Raw genomic sequence first — 13,679 nt, forward strand, 5'->3', positions numbered from 1 at the left:
GTAGGCACAATTACTCTGGAAATTGTATCATGGTTACTTGCTCGCATTCCGATAAAATAGAAGGAATTATGTTTTTCTACCAATATCAACCTAACGTCCTCCTGTTATGACTGCCCAAAGTAATTTAGACTAGATCTTTTCCAAATTTGAATATAAAAAATAAGATGACTCACACTGCTCCCTGTAGTTTTTTTTAAATAATGCACACTTGAAATATTTTATGGGAATGAAAGAAAAAAAATGCCAAATTGATACTATTCACGACAAAGCTTATAAAGTCATCACCTAAATATTATAATGCAATATAATGCAAAAACACAAAATTTAGAGAAGCATGTTTACAGACATTATCCAGCAAAAGAACACATTTACTGTATATCCCCATCTCCATCAAGAAAAAAAACAGACATGCCCGTACTACTATATTTTAGTTCTCATAAACTGAAGAGCTTAATTTAGCTCAGTTTAGTTTTTTGGTGCTAGAAAGAGTTCTATTTCCAATACTTTTATAAAGAATAGACAGTGAGAACAAAACAGACTTCTGCTTAACAAAAGTCAATATCAGCTAAAGAAAGCCGTTATGCAAACATATTAAAAGTGATCTATTATCTCTTGAAGCCTGCAGTTTCAGATTGCAATATTCAAAATCCTGAAACAAAGTTGTCTCCAGCCAAAGATGTTTGGGTTTACATGATGAATACTGATGACTTTTGAGGGAAATTTATTCACCTGGACTCCTACAAGATGACAGTTGTTGAGGTTCTTCAATTAACAAACCCCTAGCTGCTCATCAAGATAATCTCAAAGTCAAAATTACTACATTCTCTCAAAATATGTTTTCTCTCATTTCTATGTCATTTGTTGTTCATTAAACAATATCAACCAACTGTTTACTGAGGGAAAAAAATACTGCAAATAAAGATCCATGAACCAAAAACAAAAGAAACCCAAGAAACATCTCATGAAAAGATTTTTTATTCTAATGCACATAAATGAAGTGGCCTGCTGGCACAAAAACAGATACAATCACTGAATCCAGCTTTTCAAGAGCGGCGTTGAAGCTTGCAAGCGTGAGCAGTGTGCCTGCAAATCACACCATATGCTTAGAAGGGCTGGCCAAATTCTCACTTCAGGAAAGGAAACAAGTTGCATTTTGATTCTGTTACTGATAAAAGAGCATAAATGCTGGTCTTTCAAAGCATGGCACTTGGATGTGGTTCAAACATCACTGCCGGCCCAGTCTATTTTGGAAAGACAGCGACGACATCATAGCCCTCAGGTGGAGTCACCCTCTCCCTGGCGTGCTTTTCACAGTAGATCTTGTCTTCCACGAAAAAGTGGCCCTTCTGCTTCAGGTTCACTCCACAGTCAGTGCAAGTGTAACATTCAGGGTGTCGGAATTTGTCTCTCAGCTTTACAATCACACCCCTTGTAGGAGAGAAAAGAGTAAGGCAATGAGATTTATACATTGAAAGGTCAGGATTATTAAAAAAGTGATGTTTTTATAATCTACAGCAGTTCTCGCAGTGTAAGAGGAGATTATTTGCGACATCCCTATCCAGGCCTTTTAACAGCTAAAACAGCCCCCACAGCCTTTTGACAAGCTGAGTCATGTGGGTTTCTGGTCCCCAAGGCATTAGTTTGAATCTGAGTCTAACAAGAGAGGCTTTAGGAATATCAAGACATGGACTAGGCTTGGTGAGATGTTTGCCTACCAGTTACTGAATGTTTCATAGAGCAGGGCAAGACTGTTACATTGATGAAATTGCCATAGACAGGGAAGAGCTTTCAAATACATTAAGAGGGGCTGGTCTCCTGGTACAGTAGGTTTGACATTTATCTTAGTGCAGGCCAGGCACTGAAACGTGTCCGATGATTTAATTATGGAGATGATCACAAAGGCTTCTTTGGGTATCACACCAAAGCAGAACAACAGATTTTGGCAGACTTCAAAGCAGAGAAAATCTCTGGGTTCCACATATTATATCTTCAATATGTTAAACAAGTTAAGATTGTTCTTTGCAATTAAATGCAATTATATGTACTATTGGAATGTACTGTCTTCCAATAACTAGTAAATGATTTTATCAAAAGATGAAACCAACAGAATTTTGTTATGCCTATCCCCGCAGGAGCACTGCTAAGAAGGTTAGTTCCAGGGAAGCCCCTTTCCTCTGTCAATCAGACCTGTTGCCAGTGAAACTGAATAAGACAGGAAGTTAACTTCACCTGTGAGTGATCACATTATCCCCTGCCTCCTGGTGAAGTGAGCAATTTAAGGTCTGACCAAGCAGTGCTCAGGGCATTGTTGGAGAGTTGCACTCTGAGCCACTGCTGTGTTCCTTAGCTTGTCTACGTTTTGATCTGGACTCAACCATGCTTTGTCTCAGCTCTGGCTATCTAAATACCTGGATTGCTTAGTTGGACCTTGGCTTTCAGATATTCCCTTGTACCTTTGAGTATCTCCAGCTCTGAATTGTAGTAGTGACCCCACTGCGATTCTAGACTGTGCTTTGCCTGTTTGCTATGCTCACCTACTGCTGACCAATTTACCTGTTCCAGCTCTAGTATTCATCCTTCGACCCACAGACTGCTACTACAATGACAACATTAGTACTGGTACATAAAAAAATAAACTTAAAATAGAGCAGAAGGTATCAAGTAGAAATATTTTATATCATAACATCCAGAATACATTTTTTTTTATACTACATTCAAATACTTACACAATGCCCGATTCACACAGGTCACAGATTGGCAGCTTTTCTGTGCTCCCAACAGAGGATCCAATTTTAGCTGTGGGAGGTTTTACACTTCTAAACCCAGATGGCTTTTCTCCTGAAATTAGAGAAAACTGTTAGCTAAGAAGGTAAGGTGCTGCTTTTCATGAATGCCTAAGCGTAACGGTTTGAAGTCTTTCATACTAAAATTTTCATGAAGCCCTCCATTTACGATGTGCAGTCTTTTATGCCATAAGACAAAATGTACAGTATGTTGTGTTTTTAATCTAAAAGTGAGAATCTGCATGTTGTTTACTTTTTTTATTTTCTTCTACTAACTCATGTACCAAAATATCAAAGTATTAAATAGGAAAGATTATGTATTGAGAGCTGTTTAATTCTGGGCAACAAATTTCAGAAATGTCGTCAAAAGATTTATTTTTCATTTCCTCAGATATTTACTGTATACTATATATCAGCCTATTTCTAGATATGTTTTAATTTTTAATCACAGCTTCAATCATTCCTTTCTTTATTGAGACTATGTCTACAAGGCTTGTCTAAGAACCAAGAAGAACTTGTTTGGCAACGCTGGAAATGAAGGTCAGTGATGTCTGCAGTGTGGTTCTACAGTGCACACATGCAAATATTTGCAAACGTAACAAAGGATATTAAAACAAGACAAAGTAATGTGTATCTTAAGCATTGATGCAGCCATTAATGTAGTGGAGAAAGTTATAGTAGCTCAATCAGGTTTTGCTAGAGACCACAAGGGGGCGAAAGCATACTGCCAAAGAGCAGGATACTCAGGCAGCACTGTGGAATTTCCAGAGAAATTAGAAATGAAGTGAGAATTTACCCAGATCAAGTAAGGGTCATGGCTGGCTACCAGTCCTGGGAGCATCACAGAGAGAAAAACCCATGGTAAAGAGCACTATTGATAGCATCCCAGAATCTGGACAGAGGAGTGAAAAGCGTGCCTGGGCAAACCATTGATTATGGTACTTATAGTCTCTGTGGACATCTCTCCAAGATGCGATATGGGTTGTTAGCCTACTGCAACCCTAACTTGAAGTTCATTAGCTTTTCTAAGTAAGCTTAGAGTAGACTGGTTCTCTCTTCTCTGAGTACTCCATTACATATCTCCCAAGTGGTTACACAATGGGGCTAATTCCCTGTGAGAATTCTTCAATTAAGGCCACATTCTCATATTAAATGGATCCTGCTCTGCAGGGAGGTGCTACCACTCCTCTGTGATCCCTGTCATAACTTCATTGAGTCAACCTTCAATGATGTAATAGTATACAGTATACCCAAGTTTTTCAACCATGTTTTTAAAGCTGCAAGTAAAATCTGTGCAAATAATATTGGATATTTGTAGCAAGACACTTTTAAGATATCTTTACATTAGTTTGTGCATGCTTGATTCTGTTTCTATTAATTGTTAATGGTAAAAGAGTTAGATAGTGATTCACATTGAGGCTGGTACCTTTTTCATCAGACTCGAGGATCTCCTGCAGAACTCTGAAAGAAGTGGACTGTCGTGGGGGCTCATCTGATTCTTGATTTTCCTGCAGCATTTTGTAAACTTCCGAGTCTGTGTTTATCGCTGGCTTAATAGCAGTTGGCTTAAAGGTGTCTGGGCTACAATGTAAAAAAACATTATAGTTAAAAAATAGACAAAGCAACCTAAATAAAAGTGACAAAGCAGACAGAAAGCCACATGTAATAAATCTAGTCCTCAAAACTCAAAATGTACCAGAATAATTGGATTCTGTACAATTTTTAGACACAAGGATACACAGATCACCCAATTATAAATGGTTTTGGTACAACTGAGATTTCAACCACATACAGTACATCAATCACATTCAATAACTGAAAAGGAAGTTGTATTATCAATGCTTAAAATATTACAAAATCTGTTTCAGGACATCTCACACAAAAGCACATCTTCATTTGCTTAGAAAGAAATATAAAATTGTAAAATGGTAAAGTAAATGTGCTGTAGCAATTTATTCATAAACAGAAGTGTCTGATGCAAACATAATGTTTTCCAAGACGACATACTAGTTGAAACAGTATATATATTTTACAAAGAAAAGACTTGGGATTTCTTTGCAGACCTTCTACAGAAAGTGCTCTAATATTTGTGATGTGGCTTCCTCACTAATTTCTACATTTTCTGTGAAAAGAATAAGGTTATTTATTCAGGGAAATGTCATTACTCCAGGGGGTAAAAATATAATCTCCAACTCAAAACCTTCAAAATATTTTTAATATATCATGTTTATCTGGATACTATAGGCTTAAAGGGGATAATTTACAGATTTAGTATAGTTCTAAGGGTGAGAGCAGGAATGCTAATTCTTTTTCAGGATGAGAAGATCTGCAGAAGCCTTTAATTTATCTAGATAAAAGGGGAAAGCTTCAATGTTAAAGGCATAAAAATGAGGGAATAGTTCATAAAGTCCAACATAAAGCAATTTCTGTTTAATTTTTCCCTTGTCAAAAACTGATGCAGAAATGCAGATGATTCATCTAATGTTTAGAAAATAATACACCAGATAAAAAACAGCAAAAGGGAAAAAAACAAGTTCTTAAATGAAAATCTTAACATAAATAACAATTTAATCTGAAATGGTACTCTTAAAATTAAATTAACCAAACTTAAATTCACAACAGTCAATTTTTGCAGAATTAAAAATCAAGTTGAGACAGTAGGGGAACATCAGATCACAAACAACAACCAAAGTGAGTATAAATTTGTTAAACATTCTACACTAGAGCATAAGTAAAACATGCTCGTCATACTCTGAGCACGAAAACCCTGTAAAAAAAGTCGAGACAAAAAGACTTAATCCAGGTTTTTTGGATTAGTTATGTAATTAAATCAGTTTATTTCCACTTTGTGTTTTCCAATCCTGATTTTCGTGATGCGATGCATATTTCATTTAATAATTTGGGAGAACAGACACACGCATGTGCACCAGATGTGATGGTGAGAGAATTTCTGTGGAAATGAAGTGTGCCAGCTCATTAGAAACCATTTACCGTTTCAAATGCTCTCGTATTCGGGCGCCAACAAGGACAAAATTAGCAAACGTACGAACGCACACACAGAGAGCATGGCGTTACCTGACGAGCTCAGGGCTGATTGTAGAGATCTGCCCCTGTAATGAGTCCAGTATGTTAGCCTGTGAATAGAGCTGTAAAGGGGAGTTAAACTGCACGTGCAGGACTTTGATGCCCGGCACATCCACCTCCACGGGGCTGTTTGGGCAGCACTGGGCAGCAGTCTTCAGCTCCCGGGGGCCCACACGCACCTGACTGGGGATGGACGAGGTGCTGTGGCGCCGCAGAGGGGGGGCAGGAGAGCTGCCACGCTTTTTTGGGTTATACACTGAAGCAAAGGGAGCTTGGAAGCCCCCTGAGGGAGAGAGTGGGCTGAAGGTCCCAGTTGGGTTAAAGGAAAAGCAGGCAGCAAGATGAAAAAGTGGTAGGAGGAAATGAAAAATTAATGTTGGAAACACAAGAGCATCACAGTCTATTTCACCATGAATGTGAGTGATATACAAATGACATGCGTTTACGGTGACAAATCCACACATGCAGATTACTGGGAAGTTAAATGTATATCTAAGCTTAACCATGCAATGCATGATTCATTAATATTTGGAATGAATAAAGACTTTCAATTAGATCTATCACTTAAATACAAATTAGCATATGTAAAGAATGTCCTTTTATTCTTTCACTGGTAGTGTTGTTTCATATAGACTAAATTTAAGGTACATTAAGGAAAAACGACTCTACTGCTGTAAAGGTTTTTGTACAGCCACTGTCACTCTTCACTTGAACAGATTTTAATGGAAAAGGTGTTTAAGGAGAGCAATGAGATGGAAAGTTAGAGCACCTGCTGTGACCAGAGGATGGCTTTACAGACTGGGTGGTCATACTGAAAGCCCGTTGAAACTGGGTGGGTCTCTGATGGACAAAGAAACAGCGCAGTTAACGCGGAGGTCAGCTGGTTGAAAATAGTTCACAATACATGGTTACAGAACACAGAGTTTTCAAAAGTCTTGCTTCATTTAAAACATTCATCACAGACTCAATGATGACCAAGTCCTGCATTTTACAAATTAAACTGGAATGACTGGAGAGTGTTCAGAGTAATTCTCTCTGGTGCACAATTTCTTGACATTTATTCAAAGGAAACAAGATACATATATTTGCTCTAAAAAGAAGATAAATTATGTTTACTATAATCTTGTAAAGTCCTGGAGAACACCTTTTACAACTTTATGATTCTCAAAATTAAGGCAAATCAGTTGAACCTTGTTAAAGCCTACCCAAATCTCCATCATCTCTATAAGATTAAATAAGACATCAAATTTAAAACAACAAGAAATAAAACTTTCTCTAAATAACAGAACTGGTTCTCTTTGAACGGAGACCATTTCTACATTAACCCAGTTAGCTAAATCATAAACTGATTTGAGTTTAATTCGGATACAAGACTTTTGACTCAACCCGTGCATGTGAAACAGGTGGCTTTAGAAAGGGAAGGCAATTCCTGAAAGAGAATTCCAACAATTAATACCCAAATGGCTTTTCATATTTCTGAAAGCAGAACTTGTCCCACTTACGTTTTGCTTGGCTCTGGTGCATTGGAGCTGCTTTTAGCCTCCACAGTGCTGTTGAAGTTCTTAATATTTTCTGATGAATACAGGCCTGCCGGGTTGTTGTACTGATTGGTGACCACTTTTGGGCTAGTGCTGGAAGCAGCAAATGGCAAAGCACTCCGGTTGTGAGCGCTCCCTATGTGCTTCACCTCCTGCATGCAGAGGGGAGGGGGGAATAATGAGTTGTGATTACATGCACGCGTGACGGCGACAGCCAGATAGCATGCAAAAAAAAAGGCTGCTAAAGTATTACATAATGTAATACTTCACGCTTGCCGGTGTTTAAATAGAACAGTGCTCCACTGATCCTCTGCAGTCTACTAAAGGAAGGCCTTTAATAAACATAAGACATTATTTTTTAGTAATGTGGTACATAAACCGGCCTACAAAATGAAAAGCCTCCTTCAAAGGGCCAGCAAGGAAATTCGGAAATTTAAACAGCGTGCACAGATTGAGAAAACACGGAGGACAACCTTAACAGTTCTAAATGTAAGACTGCAAGGCATTTGGCAGCACTGTTTTGTTTAAACTAAAAGTGTACAGGTGAGGAAAAAATAGTGATAGTCTTGACTGCATAGGCTCCAGCCACAATACAATTAGTGCACTGGAATTGTCCCGTTGACCTGCAACACTGATATGTCCGTGGTATCAGTTTCAGCTATCTCCACTTACATCTTCATCAGGGACTGGATAATGTTCCAGCAATTAGATATTTTTGGTTGTGCCTGCTCTTTTTTATGCTTGGTGTCGTGTGGTTTAGACATTGCCTCAGTGCCAAGACGGTGTTTATTTTAACATACAGTAGTAGCACCTTGTAGAAACCAATATCACACATTGACCAAATAAATGTAGTACAACCTGTGCGATCTTCTGCAACGTAATCAGAGTTTACTCAAGTAAACTGCATTTCAGAGGATGTCAAAACTTCTTTTTGGGGGGGGGATGTGGTACTTTCTCTCTCTTGTGTGTAATAAACATGTTTATTTCAGTGGACCTTCTAAGAGGTATCAGGGTGCTGATGGAGTTGAGCGGCACAGCACAAAGCCAACAGCCCAGCAGGAAGCAGTGTTGCTGGAGATGAGCTTTGAGTGAGCTGAATCCTGAGCAGTGCTTCAAGAATCAGAATTTTCTGAATTCGTCCACTTCAGATAACTTGTAAATAAATCTTGTAACTTTTTTTTTTTGTGGTCTCAAAACACTAAATGTAGTGGTTTGCTTTTTAACCCATTTACAGCATATCAGGAAAATATAACAGTCATTTCGTTATCAAATTTACCATGTTAAAATCAATGCTCAACAGAAACAAAATGTTATTTTAACAAAGAGTTAGTTGTTATTAAATCATAAAATTAGGACAGACAGAGACTGTTGCAATAATATGAAATTACTAATGATAACCAAAAACCGAAAATTAGAAAGAAATGGGGGGGAACTATTACATCAGAAAACTCTCAATCTCTTTATATGCACGCCAGATGGAATAACCCCAACAGTCAGGGTCACCGTCTTCTCAGGGAGAAACTAGCTATGAATAAACTAGTTTTTTAAATATGGTGCCTATTCCTCCACATATGTTGCTAAATGATCTCATATCTTAGGGATTATAAAAAAAATCATTTATTAACCTGTCATTTAATGTTAGTAACTCATTGAAACCAATTACAGTATATGGGTATGGCGATGTGGGGAAAAAAAAAATATACAGCTATAATTTGGCCCTCAATAAATGAATATAAATGCTAAGCTATGCTCAGATAATTTTTCATGAGCAAAAAAGGAGGAAACATCTGAACATCTAAGGATTAATTTTAGAACACATAATTCCCGTGCTCCCCATTTTTAAAGTCCGTTATGGAGTACTGCACAGAAACACAGAGTCCTCATTCTTTTAAGAACTACAGTGAAGTATGAATTTGACAGCCTTTCATTTAGCAGTTTAAAAAAGACCCTTGGTCACACAAATGGCTTACTGTAACCATAAATAAACAAATTAACTTTTAGCAGAAGAGAGCAGCTGGAAGGCAGTGGATCAAGGAAGGAGGACGAATATAAAAAAGAAAAAAAGAACTGGACAAATCTAGGCTCTCATTACAGTCAAGCATTCTACCCATTGGAACAGTTCATTTTTAATTTATCTACACTTCAACAAAAAGCGGTTACGCTGTTGTGTTTCTGCCTGGAAGGGTGCATCTGGGATGGAGGTCTTTCCGAGTTAGAGCTACAGTACTGCAAACTGGTGTACCCTCACTCAGGATACAGAGGGAGACATGGTTATGGTTTCTGAGTCATGAATTCAGTCATGTCTGAGGGGTTGGGCTTGTGCCCATTGTACTCATAAGCTAATAAACGAACATTCCTAATATCTTAATTAGGTAAAAAAAATTATAAATTAATACCATGTGAGAATGAGTGTTGGATCTTTAGGCGTTTTGTTTTTCTTCATTTAAAGTGATAAAATATTATGCAGACAAAATTCCAGTATTCATAAAAAAACAGTGAGAAAAACAGTGTGATTGCTAAAAATCTTTACAGCATGGGAATTATAAAAGTTTTTTTTAGACAGGACATTAATAGTTTCCTCCATGAGGTTATAGTAACTAGAACATTCTGCAGATGTAATTATGGTTTGGATTTCTTTTTTTATTTCTCCCAGGTTTGAAATGCAACTTCTACATGAAACAAGCACAAAAACTGAAAAAAGTTTTAATTAATCCACATTCTAAGCATTCCATCACAATTCAGTAATGATAAAAAAAGAAAACAGGGAGTTTTAATTAGCTTTGATAAAACACCAGAAAGTATGCTGCTATAAATAGGGGCTAAAAAAAAAGAGAATATCAGAAATTAGTTGGTTAATGAATAATCATAACCCTCATATTGTAAAGATTTTTGCCAAGAATATACCTGAGTGGTTGGTAAAATTAGAGACACCCAAGTTCAAGTTCTCTGGCACAGCTTTGGTGAGAAGAGTAATAGGTCAGGCACAAGGCTCCACGGCCGAAACGTTGCATTTTCTTTCTTCTCTTTTCAGCATGGAATAAACCTATTGCTTGTTCTTTTGCAGCCTACGCATGCTGACGCAGCTACCCACCTGAACATTTATTAATAATGACGACACACAACATACAGGTCCTAGAGTGCCTTGCGAAAGTATTCAGCCCCCTTGAACTTTTCAACCTTTTGCCACATTTCAGGCTTCAAACATAAAGATATAAATTTTTTATTTTATGTGAAGAATCACCAACAAGTGGGACACAATTGTGAAGTGGAACGAAATCTATTGGATTTTTGAAACTTTTTTAACTAATAAAAAAATGAAAAGTGGGGCGTGCAAAATTATTCGGCCCCTTTACTTTCAGTGCAGCAAACTCACTCCAGAAGTTCAGCGAGGATCTCTGAATGATCCAATGTTGTCCTAAATGACTGATGGTGATAAATAGAATCCACCTGTGTGTAATCAAGTCTCTGTATAAATGCACCTGCTCTGTGATAGTCTCAAGGTTCTGTTGAAAGCGCAGAGAGCATCATGAAGACCAAGGAACACACCAGGCAGGTCCGTAATACTGTTGTGGAGAAGTTTAAAGCCGGATTTGGATATAAAAAGATTTCCCAAGCTTCAAACATCCCAAGGAGCACTGTGCAAGCGATCATCTTGAAATGGAAGGAGTATCAGACCACTGCAAATCTACCAAGACCTGGCCGTCCCTCTAAACTTTCAGCTCAGACAAGGAGAAGACTGATCAGAGATGCAGCCAAGAGGCCCATGATCACTCTGGATGAACTGCAGAGAACTACAGCTGAGGTGGGAGAGTCTGTCCATAGGACAACAATCAGTCTTACACTGCACAAATCTGGCCTTTATGGAAGAGTGGCAAGAAGAAAGCCATTTCTCAAAGATATCCATAAAAAGTCTCGTCTAAAGTTTGCCACAAGCCACCTGGGAGACACCCCAAACATGTGGAAGAAGGTGCTCTGGTCAGATGAAACCAAAATCGAACTTTTTGGCCACAATGCAAAACGATATGTTTGGCGTAAAAGCAACACAGCTCATCACCCTCAACACACCATCCCCACTGTCAAACATGGTGGTGGCAGCATCATGGTTTGGGCCTGCTTTTCTTCAGCAGGGACAGGGAAGATGGTTAAAATTGAGGGGAAGATGGATGCAGCCAAATACAGGACCATTCTGGATGAAAACCTGTTGGAGTCTGCAAAAGACCTGAAACTGGGACGGAGATTTATCTTCCAACAAGACAATGATCCCAAACATACAGCAAAATCTACAAAGGAATGGTTCACAAATAAACGTATCCAGGTGTTTGAATGGCCAAGTCAAAGTCCAGACCTGAATCCAATCGAGAATCTGTGGAAAGAGCTGAAAACTGCTGTTCACAAACGCTCTCCATCCAACCTCACTGAGCTCGAGCTGTTTTGCAAGGAAGAATGGGCAAGAATTTCAGTCTCTCGATGTGCAAAACTGATAGAAACATACCCCAAGCGACTTGCAGCTGTAATCGCAGCAAAAGGTGGCTCTACAAAGTATTAACGCAAGGGGGCCGAATAATTTTGCACGCCCCACTTTTCATTTTTTTATTAGTTAAAAAAGTTTCAAAAATCCAATAGATTTCGTTCCACTTCACAATTGTGTCCCACTTGTTGGTGATTCTTCACATAAAATAAAAAATTTATATCTTTATGTTTGAAGCCTGAAATGTGGCAAAAGGTTGAAAAGTTCAAGGGGGCCGAATACTTTCGCAAGGCACTGTATATACAAACATAGCATCCTAGAGTACTATGCCCTGACAAACCAGAAAAATCCTATACTACTACTACTACTAAGTATTTAATACTCATACAACAAAAGATATACCCATCTTTGAAAGTTAACAGAATATCACCTATGGTTACATCTCCCTAAAAACCCGATTGCTACAAAGCGAGTGGGAAACAGGGAATTCTTTGTTATAAAAATGCACCTGATATCCAGAAGAGGATTTTAAAGAGGAATTCTATAGAAAGGAAATAGGAGTTTCCTAAAAACAGAATGGCGAGCTCTCTTAACAAGGTTCGAATACTCTGGTCTTTAGGCTTTTGTGCGCACACAGTTTTCTCTCTCTCACCTTTCTCCAAGTCTCCTCTCTCACCTCTTTTTTTCTCTCCCTCTCCTCTTTGTCTACCTGCCCTTTTATACTTTGTACCAGAATTGTTGATGACACTTAATCAGAACTTAATTAACCAAGGTAAGCCAGACAATTCCTTTGATCATTATGTGATCTGTAAACACCCCAGGTCCTTTCTTGCTCTGAAGCTGTAAATGGTGACACTTGCTGTGTTAACGGTCTCTAGATTCTTAATACACTTCAACAGTCAATTTCAATAGGTGTAACTATATTCACCATACTAAAACATGCTAATACAACTTCCAGTGGTGTAATTAACCTATTAAAATCACCTTAATGCGGCTCATGGAAATCTTTTGTTCCCAAGTAGGAAGTTTTACAACAAACATTTTTTTGTTTAATGCTTCGGAGCTAGTGATAGTGGTCAGCCATACAACTTAATGGTTATTGATATTTCATCATGCTGTACTTTGCCTATTTATTGTTAGGCTGATGAAAACAATATTTTAACAAGTTTGTCTATAAATTTACTTTGTATACCAGAACACTTGACCCAAGGTTGATGATTTCATTATTGTATTGTCAGACCTATGGCAAAGAGAAGGTAAAAGCTGTTAACTGGATTTTCAGAAAAGTAACAATGGATATCAGGTAGAAGAAATAAATATGGCTTATCTTATTGTGCACATAAGATTTAAAACTGGAGAAAAAATCCCTAGGGAGAAGTTTATAAACAACTTTAAACACTTGAAATCTACCTTAAATGCAAGTGTTATCTCTTGATATGTACTATAAATACACTTATTTAGTATTCAAAAGGATCGTTTACAATACAAACAGAAAGGTGATTGTGAAAGTTGATTGTGGAATTTACAATGTTCCTTCCTTTCTTTCCTTCCCTGTAAGTAGAACAGGAGATTGATTACAAGGAAGGCCACCCTTTTTACTTTTAGAAAAATGGAAACCTTGTCAACAATAAATTATACAAAAATGAAATGGAACGGAAGACTAGTAATGGACCTGAAGAAGACAATGGGTCCATTTAAATTTTCCTCTTCGATGTTCATTATGACAAAGAAAATAAGAAATACAGCTGTCCGATATTTTAAGAATTAGTTTGTGTGACAAACAGTAGTTAAAATGTAATATTTACA

The 13,679-nt window shown here is 37.7% G+C and overlaps 1 protein-coding gene across 2 annotated transcripts in view; it reads right to left on the minus strand.

Moving 5' to 3' along the window:
- Positions 1-959: 959 nt before the first annotated feature.
- pdlim1 (PDZ and LIM domain 1 (elfin)) overlaps positions 960-13,679 on the minus strand; it is a 29,178-nt gene continuing 16,458 nt past the window's right edge. Inside the window, exons 4-8 of one of the 2 annotated variants that reach the window (XM_088635578.1) lie at positions 6,637-6,707; positions 5,859-6,167; positions 4,210-4,364; positions 2,727-2,838; positions 960-1,428 (exon numbers count right to left, since the gene is read on the minus strand). In XM_088635578.1, the coding sequence (XP_088491704.1) occupies positions 1,242-1,428; positions 2,727-2,838; positions 4,210-4,364; positions 5,859-6,167; positions 6,637-6,707 (834 nt within the window). In that variant the 3' untranslated portion in view covers positions 960-1,241. Of the gene's footprint in view, positions 1,429-2,726; positions 2,839-4,209; positions 4,365-5,858; positions 6,168-6,636; positions 6,708-7,369; positions 7,558-13,679 lie in introns of both variants that reach the window. The other variant, XM_088635579.1, reaches the window with a different exon arrangement.

This window comes from Lepisosteus platostomus, chromosome 6, assembly GCF_059453375.1.
Source record: "Lepisosteus platostomus isolate fLepPlt1 chromosome 6, fLepPlt1.hap1, whole genome shotgun sequence".
NCBI classification, from domain to species: domain Eukaryota; kingdom Metazoa; phylum Chordata; class Actinopteri; order Semionotiformes; family Lepisosteidae; genus Lepisosteus; species Lepisosteus platostomus.